Source organism: Zootoca vivipara, chromosome 5 (genome assembly GCF_965207765.1).
Source record: "Zootoca vivipara chromosome 5, rZooViv2.hap1.1, whole genome shotgun sequence".
Taxonomy (NCBI): domain Eukaryota; kingdom Metazoa; phylum Chordata; class Lepidosauria; order Squamata; family Lacertidae; genus Zootoca; species Zootoca vivipara.
Genome location: NC_142588.1, coordinates 53,212,770 through 53,238,469, shown reverse-complemented (window position 1 = coordinate 53,238,469; position 25,700 = coordinate 53,212,770). Strand labels below are relative to the sequence as shown.

The 25,700-nt window shown below is 43.8% G+C and overlaps 1 protein-coding gene across 5 annotated transcripts; it reads left to right on the top strand.

The window, feature by feature from the left end:
• Positions 1-47: 47 nt before the first annotated feature.
• SFXN2 (sideroflexin 2) lies at positions 48-24,016 on the top strand. Of its 5 annotated transcripts, none has more exons than XM_088669644.1 (13): positions 48-165; positions 2,560-2,682; positions 4,993-5,157; positions 5,644-5,794; positions 6,438-6,536; positions 7,386-7,461; positions 7,839-7,924; positions 12,284-12,344; positions 14,991-15,057; positions 16,778-16,827; positions 18,486-18,535; positions 18,884-18,931; positions 21,056-24,016. In XM_088669644.1, exons 3-13 carry the CDS (start codon positions 5,118-5,120, stop codon positions 21,153-21,155), a joined length of 828 nt encoding a protein of 275 aa, XP_088525770.1. In that variant the 5' UTR covers positions 48-165; positions 2,560-2,682; positions 4,993-5,117; the 3' UTR covers positions 21,156-24,016. The 5 variants fall into 5 exon arrangements, with proteins under 5 accessions (XP_088525770.1, XP_088525768.1, XP_034989369.2 ...); XM_088669642.1 differs by having other exon boundaries at positions 5,624-5,794; XM_088669643.1 differs by lacking the exon at positions 48-165 and adding an exon at positions 192-682 and having other exon boundaries at positions 5,624-5,794.
• The last annotated feature ends 1,684 nt before the right edge of the window (positions 24,017-25,700 follow it).

Sequence of the window (25,700 nt, the reverse complement as noted above, 5' to 3'; positions counted from 1 at the left end):
CAGATACATGCGGCCTGAGTCGACGCAGGCACCGACGCGACTAAACCAGCCATTCATTGGCTGACGAGAGCCACGCGTCCTCGGTGGGGCGGGGTTAGAAGCGGTGCCCATGTGCACGAGAAAGGAAGGCGGCGGCATTGCTGATTGGTGCTTGGCGAGCTGCAGGTAGGAGTGAGTGGTAGTCGGGAAGTGCCACTAGGAGTAAGAGAAAACCATAGAGGGGGCCTGGCTTGCTTTCCCGTGGAATGCAGGACACGCCGGGGAGGGAAGGACAACATGTAATAGTAATAATATTAATAATAATGTAGCAGAAGGGGAGAAATTTGGCAAGACGCGAGGCATGTGTGGTGCTGCGCTCTTAGGGCATTAATGACACTGAGGGTTTCTGCATTGTTAGAAGGAAAACCTGTTGTTGGTTATATATATGTGTATGTGTGTGTATGCATATGCAACTGTGAGAATGTTGCTCATTTTTGCGGGGTGTGAAGTGGAAGAGTTCAGCAGTGAAGTTGGGCATTGGCGTGCCAACTTCAGTGGCATGAGAGAAGAGCAGATTCAACAGAGGATGGAAATGTTTGGGGCTGCGTACTCACCATATAGTTAAAGCAGACGCGCACAGCCTCACTGAACTACAGTTCCCAGCAGCCTTCACAAACTGCAGTTCTCAGGAGACGTGTGTGCTGTAAGTGTACAGTGTGTGTACAAACAGTGATCCACAAGTGGTGCATAATGGGAATAGGTATCCCCTGTTGTTTGTGCTCTCATCTGGTAATTAGAGATAAACAGAGTTTTAGTTAATAGGCTTGTTCTACACTTGATACACAATATTTCCACAGAGCAGTAGAGTGAGAAGTCACTGCCAAGTTATGTTTTAAGGTGGTGAATAACAGCTGGCTGCTCCTGATGCGATTGTTGTAATTGTTTTTTAACCATCTGTGGCCCTGTTGATTATGTAGAAATTTAGCAGTTCTGCATCATGTAACAACTGGGTTGCCTCTTCATGCACCTTAAGTATTTACAGCAACTTTTTGTACAGTACTTTGTCAGTTTCTCTGCCCTTTACCTGTCACACTTTCAATCGCCAGGGTGGTTGATATCAAAAGGATTGTGTGTGTGGTAGAGCAATGATTGGTTGATTGGAGGGATATTGCCTGGGTAGTGTGCATAAGGAGGAGTTAGAGTGCCACTGTTATCAGGGTTTGTGGTGGAGGTGGAGGTTATCAGAGGAGTAGAGGACACAAAATATTTACTATCTGCAATTCTTCAGCCTCCCCCCCCCCCGTTTTTCAGTATTGGACTATCATGATAGTTGACCCTTCTACCTGCTGGTGTTTGTGAATGTCAAGCAAGGCTCACATGGCACCTGAAGTAATGAGTATGTATACTCAGTTATGCTTGGTTCATTGTCTACAGCCATTCTTGGACCAGGGTAACCTTGCTACAGTAATCCACGCTCTGTTAACCTCCTAATTGGACTGTACTCTGTACTCCTAATTGGACTCTCCCCTGGGCAGAGTCCAGAGCCTGCAGCTAGTGCAGAATGTGGCTGCTATTTGCTATCCGGAGCAGCAAGTTGGGATCCTATTGTACCAATCCTGAAAACAGTACACTGGCTGTCAGTGAGTTACTAGGCCCAATTCAAAGTGCTGGTACTCATGTATAAACCCCTGAATGGCTTAAAACCGAAATATTTGAATTAACACTTTCCATAGTATCAGCCAAACTAAGTTTTGAGATCTGCAGGGCCCGGGGAGACCCTGTTTATGGTACCCTTAATGAGTATTGTCCAGGAAATCGCTGTACAAAACAGGACCTTCTCAGTGGTGGCACCCCAATTACAGGACTCAACCCAATCTCACTTTGTCTTCATTCAAATGACAATAGTGTTCAGCTGCTCAGGAAACTAACTGGTTTGCAGTCCAACTTCTATGAAGGAACAGAAGGCTATCATTTTGACTGGGTTTTAATGCCACACAGGGGATGGCTAAAGAATGGCAAGATGTCTGTGATGTAGGGAAACAGCCCCCTACCCCAGTGCTTCCCAAACTGTGTGTCGCTACACATTAATGTGTTGGCTGCAGTGAGTAGGTATGTCCTGTGAACACTCCCCACGCTGCTTCTAGGGCTGGAAAGGGGTTAGTTTAACCCCCAGTTTGCTAGTAAAACTGAATTACTGTGTTGCGAAATGATGTATGTCTAAAAAGTGTGAAACCAACACGAAAACTTTGGAAAGCTTTTCCCCACCTATAAAGTACACTTGGAGAGAGGGACCTGAAGATGATGTGGTGAGGAATGGCAGAACTGGAAAGGGCTTAACCAGGGGGGTTATTTTGAACGTGACTTAAGATTTGGGCAGGGGCTGTATGCTATAAAGGGAAGGAGAGGGACCTACTAAGGCAGTTCAAGGAACAGGGACAAAGTAAGCAGTGTCTGAAAAGCAGGAAACTTCATGTTGGAGACATGAAGTTGAGAGAAATATGAGCTAAGTGAAAAGTAGTGTTTATTTGCTTCAGCTGTGAAAACTGTATCTTTTTGTGTGTGTTTTTAATCCAATTACAGTACTGCTCTATAAACAATTGCCCATGATTGCCAAGTATTCCTAGAAGTTCAGCCCAAGAATATACTGTCTACCATTTCAGCCTTGCTTACATCTTCATTGACTACCTCAAAGAATTCTAAAAGGTTGGTGACGCAAAACCTTCCAGTGAGGAAAACTAGACCGATAATTTCTCTGAAAAGTGTGAGACTAACTAGCATGTGACTGGTGTGTGCAGTTGTCTCTTTCTTATAGGTGGGGAGAATCTGACACCTGGAGAAAGGTATAGTTTGCTGAGGTAGTACTCGCATATAAATACTGGAGTTGATGATCCAGTTGATATCATTTTCTAATCCTCTCCTTTAGACAAAATTAGGGTTCAGAATCTGAAACAACCAGAGTTTTGACTGCAGTAGAAGCCTTCTCTACCTTTTCTAGGGATTCTCTCCCTTAATAGTGTGTCTCTTTCAATTTCTGGTAACTAAAAGATAATCAGCACTTGTGTGTTTTTCCTTTTGAGTCTAGCCTCATTTTCCTCAAATCTCCCATTTACAGTCCCAGCATAAATCCATTTAACTATACCGATATCCTCCTGTTTATTCCAGCCACTAGTTAGATTACAATTGCCTAATTGACAGAGACTGCTGCCTATTAACAGAAAGAGTTGAATATTTATCCAGAGGTCAAGGGCAGTTTGTGCCTATACACACTTAATTCTGTTTTGTCTTAGTCATGCCTTTGGAGATCTAATTATTCTGTAGCCACAAGGGTAAGCTATACTCTTGCTGAGCAAGGTATCTTGACTTAAAATATTCTACACATCTTGACTGTCAATGAAATTTTATAAATCTTGGATATCTTTTATTCTCCACACTACCTATCACCCTGTTGTTAGATGTGACTCTCAGAGAGGTTGATATTTTTCCTGTACAGCACAAGATATTTTAAATCTTGCCTGCCTTGTTAAATCTCCATTTCTTGCAGTAATTCTTTTTTTTACTATGTTCATTTAATTTTTCAATACATATATTGTGACTCTGATCCCTAAATAATTAACTTGGGGAATTCTCCAAGAAATTATATGTTGTTTAGTATTAGTTATTTTTCTTCATACTATGTTAAAATCCCATCCATTTCGATTTGGATATTATATATACAGATTTTGCTGAATTCCTTAACCAGAGTCAAAAACTTTCCAAAAGAATTCAAAGGATATACACAAATAGAGCTATAACTGGCACATAAGTTGATTTTAAACTCCTCTTGATCTGCTTCAACCCCAATGATTTCTTTAGTCAGAACACAATACAGTATTTGAAATGGGAACTGTAGTTGCTCCCAAGACTTCCAGATAGTTGGTAATGCCTTATACCTGGTCAGGATGCTGGCCAGGGGCTGTTTGCATAAGAAATTTCTCTTGGTTATGGTTAGTCCTAACCTTTCAATGGTGCTAAGGAGGGCTGCTGTTTAATATTTTAACAGAGTATGCATAGAACTTCTTTGGAATGTATAGCAATTGCCTTAGCAAAGATTGTGCTGCAGATTCCATGCGTGCTGAGTGTACAAAATGTGAACAACAAGGTAATAAAGTCCTCCCTCCCCTCTGTGTATTTCTGTGGCTGAAAATTCACAGTGTGATCCAGTTCATGCCAAAGTTCATAGCATGAACAAATAAATAACTTGTTCTTTGGAGAGTGGGATTTTCACAGAATTTCCCAGCCTCTTTTCTTAGTTGCATTCCTTTGAATCTAATAGTTTCATTTTTCAGGCACACCTTGAATACTCTGTATAACACACACACACCCCACCCCACCAATTTATAGGTTTCTAATTTGTAAAACTTGTGGAGACCACCAAGTTTTACACCAAAAACTGATATCAGTCACCACAATTCCGCCTTGCCATCATGGCTGTCACTTATGTACCAGGCATGTGCCACTCATTCCACACATCTTTATCCTTCCTGGACCTCTGTGTGTTTGTGGCAAAAGAGCCATAGGTGGATGAACTCTGGTTGCCTGGCACACACCATTTAAGCACTGTGCCCCCTCAATCTGTTCTAGCGGTTCCCTCAGTCCTCTGGAGCAGATTTGAGGAGCCCACAGGAGAGTTCTTTTGTGGAAGTGGATATGGTTGTGCTGATGGGGTGCATTATTGCCCTTCCTATGGCAATAGCACCCGTTTATTTAAAAGGAAAGTATTCAGCAGTTGCATTTCCTACCAGTGTCTTGCAGTGGTGGCGGGGCTTCCTCTATTTCACATAGGAGAATGGGCAGGACAGCTAGACCATCAGGGCAAGAGTTAACACAGATGCATCCTTTCTCAAACCTTTGTAGCTTTTAAAAGGGCAGTCGCCACCTCCAGGTGAACACACGTGCCAACCGTAATGCTTGGTTTTATTTGGGTAAACCATGGAGCTCATGCACTGACCTGTGGGTTCCTTTTCTACTCTGCAGTAAAATGGCAGCCAGTGTCGCCACATTTAACGTTGACATCCCTCGCTGGGACCAGAACACTTTTATGGGCCGTGTGAAGCACTTTTTCAACATCACGGACCCTAGGACGCTGCTGGTGTCAGAACATGAACTGGATTCAGCAAAGGCATTGGTGGAGAGCTGCAGGTAGGGTGGGCAACTAACCATGGCCTGTTGTTTGTTGTTGTCTTTTTTTTAAAAAAAACGCATTTGGGACTTGCATGATCCAAGCATAGATCGTATTCAGGTTTATTCACAAAATTGGTGGGTAAGGCACAGTGTCCTTGTTACTCTAGAGTCTATTACAGAAAATGTGAATACCTGGATACATTTTCAAACCTCAATCTGATGAGAGGGGCAACACTCTTTTAACAGAATTTCTCTATCCTGGACCTGGTGTTGAGAAAATACCACAAAGGACATGTAGGGATTTAGACACTGTTAAGAATACGTGTGTGTGTGTGTGTTTGTGTGTCTGCGCGCTCTGTGAGAGTTTCTCCCAGATTCTCAGTGCTTAACTTTGTAGCAGAGGGAGGGTGCTGCTATTCAGCTTGGAGGCTAGAGGTATTAGAAAAATGGTGCTGGAATAGTTACTTCTTTCTCATGCCTGCAGGGCAGGCATTGTGCCTCCAGGAACCAACCAAGAGCAGCTGTTCTATGCCAAGAAGCTTTATGACTCCGCTTTCCACCCTGACTCTGGTGAGAAGATGAATTTGATAGGGAGGATGTCATTTCAAGTCCCCGGGGGAATGGCTATCACAGGCTGCATGCTGCAGTTTTACAGGTATGAAGTGTTGTTTCAGGAAGTTGCTTTTGTGAGACATGGAATACTGGGTGTTTATTCCTTTCAAGCGCTGGTGATCTCAACTGAATTTTGAAATCTGTTCCTTATCGTGCCTGGGCTACTTTCTCCCATTTTTATTCCTGTTGTAGATCTGTCTTCAAGAGTTGCTGTCAGGTGCTACATTAACAATGAAATGTTTTTCAGGCAATTAATCAAAAGCGCTGTGCACCTGCTATTTTATTGCAGAAATTGGTGGCCAACAGTAATTGTAACTAAGGCTGCAATCTTAATCCCACTTGCATGTGAGTAGACGCGGGTAGGATTAAACTGTAAAGGAGACTTCCGAGAGGGTTTGAACACAGGCAGAGTCTATGCATGGGCTGAGCAGACAGACAGTGCTCTCACAAAGTCGTATCCCAAACCATGGTTTAGCTCAACCGAACAACCAGGAGCTTGCACGTTTGCTTGTTCACTGTAAGTCCTGCTTTGGCTTAGCGTTGCATGCAACTAAAGGCCAAGTCTGATAAAGGTGAACACCTTGGGCCAGAAAAACGGTAACCGTGTGTGACTTCTGGTTATTTAAATGGATGCACAATCCTTTTCTGGCTTCCGGATCTTTTCTCTCTCACTCCCTTCCCTACAGGACAGTTCCAGCTGTAGTTTTCTGGCAGTGGGTGAATCAGTCTTTCAATGCCATTGTGAACTACACCAACCGGAATGCTGCCAGCCCCATCTCTCTCAAGTGAGTACCTGTTTAGGGTTACCTGATGGCACGAGGCAGGATTCACCTAACCAACTCCATCAACAGAAGGCCTTCCACTTACACAGTGGTGCTTCCCCCCTCTCTCTTCCCATGTGCAACCCCGGAAATTGGCTCTGGGAAGTGGACAGGAGAATCTCCAGAATAGCATGCAGGGGAGGAAGGGGATGATTCCATCTGGAGAGCAGGTGGAATAACTGGAAGTGAGCAACACTGAATTCCACTCAGTCTTTTAGCATGTCAGGCTTGTTGTCTGGCTAAAGCTAGGATTTGCTCTATCAGCTTGAATAGGTTGACTATATTGGCAGGAAGCGCCCTCTGGGGAAATCGGACAATGCAAGCAAATTGCTGTGCATCCATTTATCATAGTAAACCTATCAAGTTGATAGGGTACTTGGCACTTCTGAAACGGGCTCTAGTGAACAGAGCATGGTGGTACTTTTGGAGTGGCAGAATCCAGATAGATTGCCCCTGTGTGTGATATTCTTAGCTTATTCACACGGATGGCTTAACTTCAGACTGTAGGATGGTAGATTTTTACCAGGCTGAAGTGGGGAAGAGGCTGTTGTTAGGCAACTTGATGCTCTGTCTACAGCAATAGACTTCGTGGTGGTTCTGTTTCCCCTCTCATTGGATCACGGAGCTAGAGTTGGAAAGATTCTTGATGTCTTGTGTCTATTGGAGAGCCACAGTGTAGGGATGGCAGATAGCGAATAAGCCTGCCACAGTAAGACCACACTGGTGGTGTGGAGGAGTCTCTCTGTTGCACAATTCATGAACTGAGATGGACTATCTGTGGACCTAACCTGTTTAACCTTTGGTTGATTCCAGGCAAATTGGAGTTGCTTATTTCACTGCTACCAGCACTGCCTTGGCAACTGCCGTAGGACTCAACCTTTACACCAAGGTACCGTAGGGAAATGCTTAGTTTTTCTAACCACAAAGGGGCAGCAAGACTGCAGGCGGGAGGCAATCTGGCATCTTCCTCCAGTGCCTTTGGAGCTGTGGAAGTGTGATTGTCTGCTTCTTATGCATCAGCCTTGGGAATTGTACAATGAGATAATGGGAAGGCACACCATCCTGGACGCAGCTTATTTTGGCTGTGAGATTGTAAGCAGATGTGTATTCATTATAAGAATTTGGGGGCAGTGGAATAACTCTTGGTGTTAGGCATACAGGGCCTATGGTCTCCGCAGCAATAGGCATTGTGTCCTTCCTGAAAACACACACAGAGTTCTGAAGATCTGGTCCTCCTCCTAATTGCACTCCTAACTTTCATTGCAGAGAGCGCCATCCCTTGTGGCACGCTGGGTCCCCTTTGCAGCGGTAGCTGCTGCCAACTGCGTCAACATCCCCTTGATGAGGCAGCAGTAAGTCTCTAGGTAGAGCTCAAGTGGCCTTTTAAGGTGGGGAGGGGTGAAGGGGTGAGCTGTAATGTAATGTAATGATGCTGTGCTCTGCTTGCCACCCACAACCCAGGCCTTTGCCCCAAAGGAGGAATTCTGCTTTACCTAACAGTAAAGGTATTTGCCTGGGAATAAGGACACTTGAGTTCTCCCCGCTCCTCCAGTATCTAATAATAACTCACTTGCTCGCTCATACAGCTGCTTTCCAAAGTCACTGCTGATAGCAGAAGAGGCAGCAGGGTAAACAAACCAGAAAGGAAGCTCCATTTCCTTCCCAAAGTGTATTTACTTCTCTGGAGCTGAATGGGCCTCCATTTCAACTACTAGTCTTAAAATGCTGGGCATTAGGTATCTAAACACAGACGCATTGAGTGCTGAGTCAAAAACATGATGGGTGGGACCATTTTTGTTGAAGAAAACCAAAGTGATTTCATATAGTGTGTCATGGAGTATGTCCTAAGATGTGGGTGATATGTCCTTGTTGTTCTTTCAACATCCTACTGTTTTTCACCATTTGCACTAAATTTCCGTGTGTGTGTGTGTGTGTGTGTTTTGTGTGTGTATGTGTTTAACCTTCAGATACAAGTTTGTACTCATTGAAGAGCTATAAGCTTTTGCATGATAGGTATGGACAGTGGTCTTCCACTGTTGCTCTTCCACTGTTGCAATGCTTTCCTGTCTCCCCGGACAGTAAACTTGCATCATCCCACTTACTTCCTGTACATTTTGCTAATATTGTATAACTTCTCTTAGCCTCAGCTGAACTTGTATATGTTATGACCCTACGAACCAGTTTCTTTGCAGCAGCATCCCAAGGTCCCTTGCTCCCTGCCCTGCTTCTTTCATGTGTGTGGAAATTAATTAGATTCATGAATTCTCTATATAGGTGCAGTTTCACAAATTCAGCATTTATTAAAAAACAACAGCAAGCCACTGTCCCTGGAGGAAGAAGCATACACATATATAGAACATGTGCAGAGGTTAGGTACCCAGACACAAATGCAACATAAGTGCTGTCTAGATGCATCCTTAAAGCAAAATGCAGGAAAATGACAGCTAATTATGTGGATTTGGCTGGTTGGTTCTAACCTATTCTATGGAAAATCCAGTACTACTGCCATTTTGACCTCTCTGCTCACATTTCCCCAGCCCACAATCCTGTATACTACAATAGTATGTTTTCCTCGTTCACTTACAAAATAAACAGTTGGAATGGTTTAAAACACAATATCAATTAATGTTATTTACCAGTTGTTAAAATGAGAGCAGCAGTAACCAGAGTCAGATACAATTTTAATATATTGCCTAAGGACTAAGTCAGCAGGGTAATTGAGGCATCAGTGATTCAGAGACAAATGGAAAAAAAATCAGTTCTACTAGGCTGAATTCTCATTGCTCTTTATTTTGGATTTGATGAGGTAATCATTATACTCTGGTTACACAAAATATAAATCAAATTTTCCCCATGATTGCCTTTTTACTTTTATGTACAACCAGTGATGGTGAAAGGGAAATAACTTGGCTCGCAATGAACCTAATTGCCATGTGAATGAGATTTCAGCACCCACCCTTAGTGGCATGTCAAAACCAGTTACTTAATTAGACATATGAAATACACAGCAGAGGGCATGCAGAACTGACCTGCCCAGAATAAAGAAATGCAATGATGGACATGAAAACAGGTGGTAGGCCCCAGGTAGAATGCATACAGAAGTCAAACCTTAAGATTACAGAAACATGTTAAAATTCTGCTCTGCTTACTGCTGATTACGCAGTTGTGGTGGGGTTTTAATGGCTGTGTAGTGTGCTACAAAGAGAGGTAGTCTATTCCTGCTCACAGCCACAACCACCTGGCATCCATTTCAAACACAGCTCCTTCTTGGCTCTCTGTGTCACCAGAATACTCTGATACCCCAGCTCCCTTCTGCCTCTGTCTGCAAAAATGAAATGGGCTCACAGTAATGCTTTTTGAGCCAGTAATGTCTTTTTGAACCAGAAACTAGTTGCAAGATGTTTCCTGTGGCTTTTGTTGATAGATTTTGCCCTTAAACCAATAAATGTTGCAGTGATAGGCTTCATTCAAATAGAGGCAACTGGGTTTTTTTTAAAAAAAATATGAACATAGCGGATAAGTGCTTTGTCCAGGCGTTTAATTTGCTGGAGGGGATGCTAGTTGCAGTAGTCCAAATGCTTCCTTTAGTTTTCCAAGTGTGTTCTGTCTTCCATATAAATATTCGGATAATATTTGGAATAAATCAATTTACAGTGGTACCTCGGTTACAGACGCTTTAGGTTACAGACTCCGCTAACCCAGAAATAGTACCTCAGGTTAAGAACTTTGCTTCAGGATGAGAACAGAAATTGTGTGGCGGCGGTGCAGCATCAGTGGGAGGCCCCATTAGCTAAAGTGGTACCTCAGGTTAAGAACAGTTTCAGGTTAAGAACAGACCTCCGGAACGAATTACAGTAAGTTCTTAACCCGAGGTACCACTGTGTTACAGAAATCCTATGACTCTTTGGAGATATGAATGCAGGGTTTTTTTCTCAACGGGGCCACTAGGAGGCAGCAGTGCACCATCAAGTTGGTTTCAGAGGCTCTGTGAGATACACCATTTCAGCAATAGGATGCTCCTCATACTGATGAAGCACAGTAGGCTGCAAGGGATTTAACAGCTTTTAGGGTATATTACCATGAGACCCTGCAATGTTCTGTGAGTGGATTTTTCCTAATTCATTAGTGAACAATGGAGCCTTGAGTTTGCAAAACGAGAAAGCACATCAACACAAAACAAGGCATGTGATTGGGAGGAAGATTGGGGAGAGAGTTCAGATCATGCCCTGCAGCAGGATCAAGTAACTCCACAAAAACCCATTTGGGGCCACAGTTGCTTGGGAGTAGATCTGGGGAGCGGGATATGCTTGGGGGGGGGGAGGTCAAATGTGGGTAGGCCTCTATCCCTTTTCACTTTCTCTTTCTCTCACCCTCTTTTCTCTTCTGGTTGCCCCTCTTTGTCCAGCAGGGTAGGCAAGTTGCAAGATCTACCTTATCTTTTATATAGAACCCCAAGGTCCATGAACTTGAGCGTGGTACAAATGGAGGCTTAGGGGACGTGTGTACACCTAGAACTAATGAACCAGAGTGCCTCTGGGTACGTGTGCAGCTCAAGAATTTGTTTTTGGTACCTGAGCTAAGCTCATACTCCTTTCATACACAAACACGCCCGTTACAGCTTTCTGCCTCAAGTTTTGTTTATTTCAGCAACTTAATTTCGAAGGGGTGAGTGGATTTCTTGCTTTTTGGAGCTGGGACTCACTTGGTGATCTACTGCAAATTGACCGTAGCTGTGCCAGTCGATTCTGACTGTCCTATAACCAACTCTAATGCTTCCCCACCACCGCCCTTATGTCATTTTAAGATGATGGCGGTTTAGGGTTTTCTCGGGATTGGGAATCTGGGTCCTTTTGCTGTTCTAGCCATCCCCTCATGTTTCATTTATTTATTTTATGTATTTATTAAATCGATATACCACCCTTCAACCGAGGATCACAGGCTGGTTTACAATATAAAAACAGGATAATATGTAAAATAATGGCAGACAAAATAATACCCCCTATGTTTAAATTAGCCAAATTACTTAGCTTAATTAGCCAATGGCCTGGGAGAAGAGGAATGATTTTGCCTGGTGCCTAACAATATATAATTGTCATAATTTCATGACATAACCAGAGAGCCTCAGACAATGTCTGAGTCAGTCATGGCCAGTGTCCATTTTTTGCACATACATAAAAAAGTGAAATGTAATGTTCTGAGGATCCACATGTAGCAGAGTCTTGCTATAGGAGTAGTTTCTATCTCCTCTGTTCTCTTTGAGCAGTTCTTTAGAGGGCCTTCTTGGTGGTGGTGCCCACCCTGTGGAACGCCCTCCCATTAGATGTCAAAGAGAAAAACAGTTACCAGATTTTTAAAAGACATCTGAAGGCAGCCCTGTTTAGGGAGGCTTTTAATGTTTAATAGATTATTTTCTTTTATTTTTCTGTTGGAAGCCGCCCAGAGTGGCTGGGGAAGCCCAGCCAGATGGGCAGGGTATAAATAAATTATTATTATTATTATTATTAGAAGGCTCTCTGTTTCAGTGGTTTGCTGTGAGGATCATGAGAATGAAGGCTGAATATCCTGACCAAAGCAGGGGTGTTTGTTGTGCAGAGGGAAGGAAGTAGCGTGCTTTGGATGCTGAGCGTGGTGGTCTCAAAAGTTGTGGGTGTTCTAAAGTTCAGCATGGTCGGTCGCAATGTCTGAGACGGTGTGGTTTTGTTCGCATTTAGGGAACTCATAAATGGGATCACAGTGACTGATGAGAACGACAACCCTCTGGGCAAGTCCAGGGTAAGTACCCCCATCTCAGGAGTTTGGAGATTGTAGTGTTTGGAGGAACAAAGCATTTGGAATTTGTCTTGCCTGTGTGGCTGACAGCCAAAGGAATTGAGAGACCTGGATATGCAGGCACTTCAGGATTTTAGAAGACGCTGCCCTTTTGGGGACTTGTGTTCTCCCCATCCTAGGGAGGATTTGGGAGTCAGGCACAATATCAGCATTTGGGGAGGGGGGAGGAGAGAAAAGGGCAACAGGGAGTTGTGAAAAGATGAAAGCTACTGTTATGTCCTACAGCTGGGCTTCTGGAACCTTTGGCCCCAGGCCTAATTAGGCCTGCCAGACCTCTGCATTTTGCTTCTTAGGCCGCTGCACCCAAGCCATGCCTACCTCTGCTACACCTGTTGTCATATATGGCATCAGATGTGGGGCAGCCAGTGACCTGACTCAGCCAAAATTATTAGTGTCTGCCAAGCACTCTGCAAGACCCGACTGCTGGCTGCTGGGTGGGTCTCGCCGTGCCCCTTTCAAAGTGCTCCACAAGATAGCACTTTTGCAAGGGGCTTTGCCTACCTGTCAATCACAGCCAGCAAGAGATGGAAGAACAGTCTGACCTGCCAGCCGGATCCAGATCCCCACCTCTGACTTTGAGTAGGCAGGGGGAACCTGCAGCTCTCTGGATGTTGTTGAACTCCCAACCTGCATCAGCTCCAACCAACATGACTATTTATCAGGTATAATAATGGGAATTGTAGTTAGTCCATTCTGCATCCTTGCCTTAAAGATGTATTTGTGTGCACGTCCAATAAACTTTCATAGGCAATAACCTTTCACCAGGTGATATTCTTGGGGAAGTGATGGCTGCTTCAAATAAGTGACTTTTGGCATCCCCAGAGAACCAAACCGATCTATCTTGTGGAGTTGGGGTGGTGGTCACTGGCTTTCACTACTGCCTGCTTATGATTTTAAGGGTTCTTGCTTTGAGCTTCTAATCTGCCTTCCGACCCCGAGAGCTGGAGCAGTACTCAAAAATTGCTTTAGCAGGGAACAAGATATGTTTCAGCTTGCATTGGCACACACCATGCATTCTTCATGACACAGATGTCTAAAGAAAGAACCCAGAATGCAGATGCGTTGCAGATTCTTTGTAGGTAGCATTGGACGCTTTGCTATTCCCAGTTCTGATACAAATAAAGCCCAAGCGGCATATTTTTGTATCTCTTGCTCTGCCGAAACAGGAAGCTTGTTGACCTTCAGTTAATACTTTCTAAAAGAAACATCCTTAGAGAACAGGCCCCTACTTGCAGTCTGAAATCTGGCACAGGGAAAACAATGGAGACAAGGGTCAATAGGGGGAGGATGTGCAATGATTTCAGTTAGTTACAGCATTCGGACAGCATTCTTCAGCTGGAACTCTGGTGAGACAATGTAAGCCCAGGCAAGAGATGACCAGGGCATAGTTCAGTTTTTGCTGAGATGCCAGAGAGGAAGGGCTGTGTTCCTGCAGTGTTGTAAATCAGGTGTGGGGAACATCTTTTCTCTGCCAAGGGCCACATTCCCTTGCTGTTTGGAGGTGGGACTCACTTGCTGATCCACTGCAAATTGTCCGAAGCTGTGACAGTCGATTCTGACTGTCCTATAATCAAGACTAATGCCTCCCCACCACTGCCCTTCTGGTGGTTTAGGGCTTTCTTGGGATTGGGCATCTGGGTCCTTTTGCTGTTCTAGCCATCCCCTCATGTTTCATTTATTTATTTTAGCTAAATGTAGTCCTTCTCTCCTTCCCTCTCTTTCTGCCAACCCCTTTTTCTCTTCCTTCTTGTGCAGCGAGCTGCTGGAGCAGGGTCAGGTCACTTGTTTCCCTTGCTTCATCCGTATGAGCTTCTTCCTTCTCTCTCCCACCAAGGGCTGCAGTTTCCCAACCTCTCTTGTAAAAGGGAGAAGTGACATGAGCTGGCTATAGACTGAGAAGTGCCCATCGTTATCTCCCAGTTTAACAGAACAGACAGTGCTGCTGTTGGTGTGGATACAAAGAGAGAATGGATTGGAATGAAAGATCAGAAGTTTGGTGTTGCACGTGTTGAGCTTGAGATGACAATGATGGATCCCTAAAGAAACATAAGTGACTTGGGCAGCAGTGTGGGATTTGATGATGTCACCCAAAGGCCGTATGTCAAGAAGAGCAGAGGGGCAAGAACATAGTCCTGTAGGGCACCAACAGAGAGAGGGAAAGCAGAAGATGGGCCCGCCACTGTAGCAGGAGTAGGAAACCTATGGATGTTGCTGGCCTACATCTTCCGTCATCCCTGACCTATGGTCATCCTGGCTGGGGCAGATAGGAGCTACAGTCCAACAACATCTGGAGGGCCACAGGTTCTGCACTCCTGTCCCATGGGAACATCAAGGTGCACTGGAGCATTTGTAGCTGATCCTCTTGCTGTTGGAGCCATGTTTAATGTATCCCTATTTTCGGTCAGAGGGTTGTGCTCTCTCTGTAGTCCTTCATTTCCCATCCTTTCTCAAAATTTAATAGCCATGAAAGTGCCATTCTGAGTGTTGGAGCCCAGGCATTTCCCCTCTTTGCCTGATGCCAGCCATTCTGAGATGATTGGTCCTCTGTGTATGTCATCATTTGAAGATCAACATGAATCTTTCTTTCAGAGAGCTGCGATCAAGGGGATAACTCAGGTGGTGGTTTCCCGCGTCGCCATGGCTGCTCCTGGCATGAGTAAGGCAAAGCCTTTGAACTATAGCTTGGCAAGTAGATTATGGGATGGGCACCAAAGATGACACATGGATTATTAATGTAAGGTAGCTTCAGCTGAGGAGGAGGAGGAGGAGGATAGGCATGAAGTTTTACCTCCAGTCGATGATCTCTCCTAAGAAGCAGACCAAACTATGGTCTGCAAGCTCCACTCAGGAAGATTGTAGAACACTTGAGAATACCTGTACCTCGGCCCTTTACTCAACTTCCCTCATTGTCCGCCCCAGCTGATTTGTTCTGATCCAGCTGATCAGGGCCATATTTACTGAACAGACTGGCAAGCTCTAGAGCAGGCATCCCCAAACTTCGGCCCTCCAGATGTTTTGGACTACAATTCCCATCTTCCCTGACCACTGGTCCTGTTAGCTAGGGATCATGGGAGTTGTAGGCCAAAACATCTGGAGGGCCGCAGTTTGGGGGTGCCTGCTCTAGAGCTTGTACTGTATTTTGTTTTATTTTCATAACACTGCATTGGTGCAGTGTACTAATCTCCCCCTATAATTTTACCAGTTCTGGGGCCAATGATTTTCATAATATGGTAATTGTTTTGCTAATGTTTTTTTTTGGGGGGGGGGGAGTTTATTTAAGTGAACTGCCACAATTCACAATTGGTCCTCAAGGGTGGGTAGGGGCGAAATTGAGAACCACTGCTCTAGTGAGTAATACTGTGGGCTTTTGAAACTGTATTTCACCTGGCTCTTGCTTTGATGTTCACAAAGCAAACTGCTCTAATGCAAAAGAGAATCATTATGCTAAGACCCCCCCCCCCGAAGTCTCTATAGTAAGGCCTGTCTCTACCTCGGGGAATCTGAGTAATTCCCTTCCCCGTGCCTCTCATCTGTATCTTACATGCTTAAAGCTGCAAGAGAATGCTTTCTGAGCATGTGGCTGTGTGCTGTTTGCTTATTGCACTGCAGGTCTAGGCTGAGGAAGAGTTTTTAAAACTAGTTGTACATGGAAATTTATTCATCATACTTTAATAGATGGTGCGTGCTAAAAAGTCGCCACTAGAGGAACCTTGCCATCTTTATCTCTTTGGGCATTCTAATGTGGCTAAGTCCTTCTGGACTCCCAACATAAAAGCGCTTGAAACCAGAAGAGGTTTGTTGCAGAGTACTTGAAATATCTTCAGTGCCATAAGCATTTGGACGTGTATTGATTATAAACCTTTTAAAGTGCTGTTAATAGGAGCACCTGCAAATGTGGTGAAAAGCTGCTCAGTGAAGAAGCTATTGCCCATTTCTATTACAAAGCAGGGTCTGCCGTTTGTTTGTTTTTTGCATCTTTCATGCCATTAGTTCCCTTGAGCTAGGATACATGGGCATTATCAAGAAAGAAGAGTCTTCCTGGGTGGAATCTAGGGAGAGATATTTTGTGTCTGTGTAGCTTCTTAAAATCAGGCTGCTCTGCTTTTTTTTATAATAATTTTTATTGATTTTTAAAGAAACAAAACATACAAAACATACAAAATAAGCTCAGTCCCTTCATTTGCCCTCCACCCACAAGACCACTTCTGCCACCAATGATACCCATGGGCATTGGGAAACAAAGGGGTTCATTTTAAGCTCTGCTGCTGAAGTTTACATAGCATGTATACATGGAGTGGCGGAGAAGGAGGGGAGGGAAGGCTCTTTAACATCTGACATCTCTTCTTAGAATAAACTGGTGCTCTCTTTTCCTCCAGTTTTGTTGCCCATCATAATGGAGAGACTAGAAAAATATCCTTTCATGAAGGTAAGTAGCTCTAGAAGTATACCTTAACACTATTTTCAGCCCTCTGTATGGAAAATGAGCCCCATTTCCCCAATTTAAAAGAGGGATAGGATGGATCCGGAAAACTATTGGCTGATTGGCTTGCAGGCCAACTTCTCAAAGCTATAGGCATGGTATCGCCTTCAAAAATTATCAGACTGGTTGCAAAGTAACATTATTCATGAATAACAAGCAGGATTCAGAGGAAGACACAGCCCCATTGATGAATGTTTTACTCTGAACCATATTGTAAGGAAATAAACTAAGAACATAAAGAATAATCTTTATTTTGCCTTTATTGATCTTTCTTCTGCATTCAACTCTATTAATTGAGACACACTGTGGAAGAAATTTCAGGTTGCAACCCTAACTGCAGACTTCTGCTATACAGCAATACAGAAAGGAGGGTCAGAGATGGTTTAAATGACTGCTGCTTAAAAAATTTCTTGAAGAGTGAAGCAAGTTGCATTCTGGCTTCCACTCTTTTAAATTTTTATAGTAATGATCTGTTGCCATATTTAGCCAATGCAAACTCCCTCTCTCCAGTACAAGTAATGGAAAGTGGATTAATCTGTTCCAGACGGGTCCGCGGAGTACTCAACCTGAAGCGTACTTAACCCGAAGCATGGGTGTAATTGGTTCCAGAAGTCTGTTCATAAACTGAAGTGTTCATAAACTGAAGCGAACTTTCCCATTGAAAGTAATGGAAAGTGAATTAATCCGTTCCAGATGGGTCTGCGGCGTTCGTAAACTGAAAATTCGTAAACCGAGGTGTTCATACACCGAGGTTCCACTGTAATTAGAAGTAGAAAGCTCTCAATATTGATGTATGCAGATGATTTAGTGCTCCTCTCCCTTTTCCGATTGGACCTCAAAAATCTCTTGGACATGTTCAACACATACTATAAACAGGAAAGCCCATCTGTACATTCCTCTAAGACCAATATTATGATTTTTTTGCAAACACATTTGTAGGTATAAATAGTGCTTAGATCAGCAAACTGTAGAACAAACGTGCTCATTTAGATACCAGGGTATACTCTTGAGTGAAACCTTCTCTTGGATGTGGCATATGGAAGCAATGAAAGTCTTGAAAGGGCCAAGAGAAAATGGATCTAGTTGTAGCAGCACAGAATTAGGTTGAATAGCAGAAAAAGCTTGTTCACCATGAGATCCACCGGGCAATGGAACAAGTTTCCACTGTAATGTGGTGGAGTTGCCAGCCCACTTTTACAGTGAAGTGGGGTAACCTGTGTCAGATTGATTGATGCTAGAGAACCTTTAATCAGTGCAGGATGCTAGATTGGGTCTATGGTTATCCCATTCAACCTAAACAATGTCTGATTTCCCACAAGCCTCTATCCTATAGCTTGTCTGTCTGAATTTTACACTAAAGCAAAACCTAGCCACTTTCTGACTTGCATAGTATGTGTTCAGCATTGTCAGCTCCCAACAGAGAAGAGGGCATAGATGGGGAACATGTGGCCCTCTAGATGTTTGCTGTACTATTGTTCCCATCATCCGTGACCGTTGGCCATGCTTGCTGGGGCAGATGGGAGTTGGCACCCAGCTTCAGGTGGAAGGCCACGGGTTCCCACTGTTTGGTTTCTTACTTTTCTTATCTGTTGCTTTCTTGGCAGAAAATCAAGGTTCTCCATGCTCCATTGCAAACGATACTTGTTGGAGGGTTGTAAGTATTATGTGTGTCATATTGCCTTCATGAGTTCTAACCTAAGACACAGACGGCAAAACTAGAATTGGTGGGTAATGGGTATGGTATAAAACAGCTCTTTGGATACCCACAAGAGACTTTACAGGTTACTTCTGAAGCACAACAGCTGTTTAGTGACCAGGTGATTTCAGATGAGGAAAAGCAATGGGGAGTAGCCAAGATGCAATACTAGTGTTTCTGTGTGAAAAATTCTTCCACGTGTATGGCCTCTGTCTTAGCAGTTTTGAAGGTGGAATAACAATGCTGGGTTTGCTGTCTTGAAAAAAAATTGAACCTTATTCTTAACAGTCTGCCTTTGCCTTGTAGCCTTGTGTTCATGGTCCCGGTTGCCTGTGCACTCTTCCCGCAACGAAGGTACAAGTCTCAGCCCTCTCTCTCTTTTCTTACATTCTCTCTGTTGACTTCCCTATACAATTCTGGTATCTTCCTGGCTTGGGAGGGCAGCATTGCCACATGTCTTCGACCACATGTGCCTTCAGCTAATTGATATTCACTCCTCATTTTGTTGAGCAGGCATAGTATAATTTAATAATTACCTCATCTTTCCCACACAGGAATTATTCACGTTGGTGTGTAGCCAAAATTGCAATTCACTCCTGTGCCATGTTTACTCTTAAAATGAAATCCCACAAGTTCAATAGGACTGGCTTCCTAATTGGTGACACTGAATTTTCTTGATAAAGAAGCCAGCAGAAGGATTCTGGACTAACTAAAGAGGTTCTCTGGCCTCTTAGCTTGGAGTGGGGGGGGCACTATGTGTGTGGCTCTTTAATTCAGGGTGGTCCCTCTGCACATCCATACACAAGCAAAACTGTGGACTCTGTACATAACTAGGTGAAACCATTTACTATGGCGCTGGTTCCCATACATTTTCTAAAGAAATGCACCCACACCATTTTGTCTTTTTTTTTTTAAACATAATTTTTATTGATTTTACAAATTACAAAAGATGGTACATACATATACACCTTTTCCACCTTCTTCCCACCCCCCTCCATGGGTCCTCCCCTGCCACAGAAGTATCCCACGCAGGTGAACAGTCAGAAGTGGTCCATTTTATGATTGGGTTTCTGTCCTCCTCCCCCTCCCCTGCCCCCGAAGCCCCCCCCTGCCACCAGGGAGCTCCAGTGAACCAGGGCAGTACGCAGGAGTTCATCCATCCAACCATCTATTGTCATACCAAAAAAAAAAAGAAAATACAAAAAGAGAAAAAGAGAAAAAAGAGAAGAAAAAAAAGACAAAAAGGAAAAAAGACAAAAAAAAATTCATCATAATTGTTAAATTCATAATTGTTAAACCATATTTTGTGGGCTTCCCCACCCTCCCCCCTTCCCCGGTTTTCCTCCCTTATTTATCATCTTCAACAGTTTCATAGTTCATATTTTATAACATACACCTTTATATCTTGTACCACTTTTAAACTAACTATTATCATTTTCGCCTATTGTCCAATCACTGAGAAATCAAACTCCCATTTTTTCTTCCCGTGCCTAATTTTTACCCCTCTGTAGGCCTCCATATTTTCACCTTTTTCCAGAATCAATTCACTTTTTAAACCTATAATTATTCCCAAACTAACCTTACACCCCCCCGAGTACTGGCTCCACCCCACCAATCCAGCAAGTTCCATAGTCAGCAGTCCAGTTATAGTCCTATTAACCCATCCTTACAATCACAACTTCACTTTCACCATTTTGTCTTTGACTGGGACTTAAGTGTCAGTTTCACTCAGGATGGGTTTTGCAGACAAGCCTTGTGATGCACCCACATAATTATGGAATCTACCATGTGGCCGAGTTTGCAAGAGAGCGTATTAAGTGATTCACTTAATACTGATTTCAATATCTGCCTCCATTTTTCTGTTCTCACTCTTTGGGAAAAGAAAGGCAAAGGCAGTTTTTGCTGCCAGATTGAAATCCACGTTGCCTAGACTCTCCTCTATGCTCTAGAAACGTGACACAAAGAGCCTGGCAGCAAGTGCAGCTGCAGACTGGCTCTCCTAAGCAAGCCTCTGCTTCATCAAACACTTCAGTTAAAATTTACAGCTAGTACCAGGAAAGCCGATTGTGAATGGTTTCTTTACCCATAACAGGTGAGTAGCCAGTCCTTGTCCCACCTGCTAGACTACAGTTCTCACTTCATTCCTTTAGGGCAGGCATGTCAAACCTGTGGCCCTCCAGGTGTTTTGGACTACAATTCCCATCTTCCCCAACCACTGGTCCTGCTAGCTAGGGATCATGGGAGTTGTAGGCCAAAACATCTGGAGGGCCGCAGGTTTGACATGCCTGCTTTAGGGGAAGAAGTGAGACCTGGCAAGATTAAGTGACTTGCCCAGAATTATACAAAAGTAGTGCATGGCAGGGTACAAAATCTTACTTGGCTTTTTTGCACCTAATTGGCTCCCATTCCCATGTCACTTTATACTAGGCCGTCTTGAGCTACATAGAGGACCAAGTATTTTCTTCTTTTCCTTTCCAGCTCCATTGCCCTTTCACATTTGGAGCCTGATCTCAGGCAATCGATTGTAGCCAGGCATGGAGACAATGTGCCTTATGTCTATTTTAACAAGGGATTGTGAATGAAGCCTCTCTTTTGGGAACTGCCTGGACCTGCACTCGTGCTCTGCCTTTGAGCTTCCAAGAAGCGTCTTGTTAGTCATTGTGAGAAATGGAGTGCTGGGCTAGTTGGACCTTTGGCCTGATCCAGTCTGGCTGTTATTAAGCTCTTAGCTGTACAGCACTGCTAATAGGGATAGGTGCTGTAACCTCACTATGGATTTTTCCTCCACCTTCCTGGCCATATAGTTCCTACTCCGTTCTGATACATTATCTGTGTTCTATGCAACTTTGGGATTTCCAACGGGGTGCTGCATTTTGTCTTTCCAATGCAATCTCTGCCAAGCTTATCTTTGTCAAAATCTGTCTTGGTACAAAACCTCCAAATAGATGTGAAATGGGGAAGTTACTGCGGGCTTCACACTGGATGACTCAAAATCAAAATATAGGTCTGTATCACTGTGGTGTTGATTTTCTCATGTGCCTTCAGATGGACCAATTTCCTCTGCTTAATCATTAAGATAAATCATGTAAAGGTAGTTGACTTGGGGTGGTCAACTTGTTGTTAGATTCCAACTCCCACCAGCTGTAGCTGAACCCTGCAACCTTGGTGTTATCAGGACCAAGCTCTAACCAACTGAGCTGTCCACATTCCCTTCTGGTCAACCTGCTGGGGCCCAAGGGCCAGTGGTGGATGGAGCCAGAGGTGAAAGTGGGCAGAGCAACAAATGTAAAGCACACCTTTTCACTGTAGGCTAGGGTCTACACACACACACACACACACACACACACACACACACACACACCCCTCCAACCTCCAACCTCCATCCAGGCATGCAAGAGGCAGTGTAAGAGTTCAAGAACACATTCCAGACAGGCATAAACACTCAAGGAGGGTGGGGAGCAGGGCAGGGGATGGTGTGTGACCTGGGAAGATTCTCAAGGACCAGCTAGAGATCCAGATGGAGGCCTAAGGGCATTTGGCCCTTAGGCTTCAGGTTGCCCATCCCTTTGTCTGGCCTGTACCACTTTAGAGTGTAGGTGAGTGTTCACATAACTGAATGCTTCTCTGTACAAAAAACACAAATACGCACACATATGGCACAGAAAAATAACATGAGAAGTGTAAGGCCTGAAAGGTCCCTAGAAGAACATTCATTATGTGTGTTCCCCCTGTTGGTGTATTTAAACTGAATAGCTGCACAGCAAAAAACATTCTGAGGAGACTGCAAAGTATAATTAGGAGTTGTTTTAATTAAAGAAAAATAACAGAAGTTACATTAACTACAAGAACGTTACAAAAACATAACCCTTCCATGAGTACTCTCTTCCAGAGTACTGAGAGAGGTATGCAGACCTCCTTATATACTGTATCCGATTGCTGACACGCCTTAAATCAGGGGTCCCCCAAACTAAGGCCCGGGGGCCAGATGCGGCCCAATCGCCTTCTCAATCCGGCCCGCGGATGGTCCAGGAATCAGCATGTTTTTACATGAGTAGAATGTGTCCTTTTATTTAAAATGCATCTCTCGGTTATTTGTGGGGCCTGTCTGGTGTTTTTACATGAGTAGAATGTGTCCTTTTATTAAAAATGCATCTCTGGGTTATTTGTGGGGTATAGAAATTCGTTCATATTTTTTTCGAAATATAGTCCGGCCCCCCACAAGGTCTGAGGGACAGTGGACCAGCCCCCTGCTGAAAAAGTTTGCTGATCCCTGCCTTAAATAATACAAACTTAACATCCCTTGCTGTACTGCCCCACAGCTGCAAAACTAGGTCATTACATTTCCTTCTTTCTTTTAAAGAGATACATATTTCTGTGGAACAGTAATGAACCTTAAACTATAAACCACTCAACACCCCCACCTGCACTCTGAAGTAATTTCCAAACACAGGTTTGCCACTTTATTGAGAAGTGCAAGTTACCCAGTTTGCTTAGGTATTAAGACTGACTCTAAATAGTTGACATTTCCCATGCTGATTCTTTGGCAGCACCCGGGGTTAACAGAAAAGCAGCTGTGGGGCCTACGTGCAGACACATGCTATCAGTGCAGCTGGTTAAGGATGCAAATAGCACATATTTTCTACCTCTCCCAAACCAGGGTGTTGCACTATTCTGGAGACAACACACATCTGATGCTCCCACTCTCTCAGGTGTAAGTTGAGCGCAGGTCCTTTACTGAAATCTTCTGTCAGCCACATACTCACCAGGTGGCTTTAGGTGAGCCTTAGTCCTGCATCTCAGCCTTAGACCCCCATCTTCAACCAATAGGTGATAATACGAACCAATCTTGAAGTTAACTGTTGTAATGATTATTGAGATAATGTGTGTGAAGTGTTCTGAAACTTGAAATGTCCTCTTTTAAAATAGTAAATACTGTCATTATGCAAATCAAGTTCTTGCATGCAGAAATTAGAATGCTTGAAGGGCGGGAGGACTCTGATGCAAGGTATTCATTTAAGGTACATGTGCCAAATCATGGTGAGAGGCTGTCCCTTGATGGTACATATTTTAAGCAGCAGTTTATTTTAAGGATCTGATTTGCCTTGCATTGAAAATGACTGTTTGAATCCAGGAGCTTACTGATTTTTAATGTGTTTTATTATTTTTATGTTAAATGTTGCCCAATTGTGTGTGTATGTATGCATGTATGTATGTATGTTTATGCTGGTGCTAGCCAAAGTCTGCCATATTGGATGGCAAAGTACTGGAAGATATTTTGCTTTTAGCCATTCTTGGATTTGGTCAGGAGGAACTGACATTCAGTGTTGCTTATTGGATCAGGAAAAGCTCACACCATTAAACCTGCCAGGGAAAGGCTTTGTTACATGTACAGGAAAGACAACAGAATAAACAGAATAAAACACACTGCAATCTTAGAAACTGTCCCTGGCTCTTCTCTTGTAAACATTTGGAGCCATGTTTTGGAGTGTCCTTTCTGCTTGTGGTATTTATTCAGCTGTGCAGCTAAGGCTTCTATAGACCCTACAAACCCATTAAGCCCACTGTGAGTCTCTCAGATGTCTTAGACTACAATTTCTATCCTCCACAGGATTGGCAAAAGCCTGATCTAAGCATTGGTGTTAAGAACAAATATTCTTAAATTGCTGTTGCTTTCCTTGATACGCACAGCCCAGGCATTCCATGATTTGAACTGGTGACATTCACAGAATCTTCAATGCAATATTCTGAGTCATGCTTAATACTCTACTGCACTGGGATTTCAAAAATGTTGGGGAACCCTGTGTAGATTCATAGCTGGAGCCTTCTGTAAAGCATGAGAAATCTTCCACTTTCCCAAGTAGTGAAATCTGCTGAGTGACAATATGGAAACAATATGGAAATCCCCATTGATTTTACTAGGGTTATTATTAGAGTCATTATCTTGGGCTGCTTGTGATATTGGGGTGGAATAGATTGAACTGGTTGTGTAAAACAGGTGAGTGGGTTGTGGCAAGCATTTCCAGAAGGATGGTGAGGTGATGAGTGTTTCTGCTTCTACTCCAGAACATTTCCCAGCTGCATCTCCCGCAATCTTATTTTATTTTTACTTTACTTAAAGGTAAAGGTACCCCTGACAGTTAGGTCCAATCGCGGACAACTCTGGGGTTGCCTATGCAGCTTCTGGCGAACCAGAGCAGCGCAAGGAAACACCGTTTACCTTCCCGCCGGAGCGGTACCTATTTATCTAGTTGCACTTGATGTGCTTTTGAACTGCTAGGTGGGCAGGAGCTGGGACTGAACAATGGAAGCTCACCCCATCACGGGGATTCGAACTGCCGACCTTCTGATCAGCAAGCCCTAGGCTCTGTGGTTTAGACCACAGCGCCACCCGTGTCCCTTTTGACTTTACTTACAGTAGTTTCCTTATTTTAAGCTACACCTCATGCCACCTTATTTTCCATATGCTTTGTGGACTCACTGTTGCTCCAGCTTTGTGCAGATGACTGTTAGATGCCCCTGTTTCTGTTTGAGGGAGGCCTGGGATGATAGACTGGTGACTCCCCAACCATTTGTCATCTGTTCTAAACTCCAAGGTCAGCCGATCTCGGACCAAGTGCAAACTGATTTCTTTACTCATACAAAAGTACTGCCCATCTATCTGACCCTCCACTGAGCTATACAGTTGGATAAGAGGGTCTGCAATCTGCAGCCTGGAGACCTCAGAAAAGGACAAAGAAGATGGCTGCAACACTCTGCAGTGTACTAGATGGTAAAGGCCATATATACCACTTGACAGCAGAGGTGATAATTTGCAGCATTGCAATTGTTTTCTGAGGAGCTGCTTGTGTTTCTGCTCTGCCTGCCAAATATGCTGTAGATCAGCAATTTTCAGAAGACAGAGCTGTACCTCAAGTCTCAATATTTACCTTGCATTGGCTTGACCGTTGGTCCACTCTGGCTGAATGTTGCAAGAGCTGATGTTCCCTAACTCTGGTAAACAACCTCCACCTCTCTCCGGCCTGATGGCTGAACTGCTTATCTGCTTCTCTATTCTCTTCCTGTCCCCCTTTTGTAATGAGTTGGTTTCCCTTCTCAGGTTTCCTAGATAGGTTTCAAATTCCAC

Coding starts and splice junctions, on each gene's coding strand:
- SFXN2 (XM_035133478.3), top strand. CDS start 110: ATGTGCACGAGAAAGGAAGGCGGCGGCATTGCTGATTGGTGCTTGGCG. Junction 15,058..16,777: donor CATGGCTGCTCCTGGCATGA/GTAAGGCAAAGC, acceptor CTTTTCCTCCAG/TTTTGTTGCCCATCATAATG. Junction 18,536..18,883: donor ACGATACTTGTTGGAGGGTT/GTAAGTATTATG, acceptor TTTGCCTTGTAG/CCTTGTGTTCATGGTCCCGG.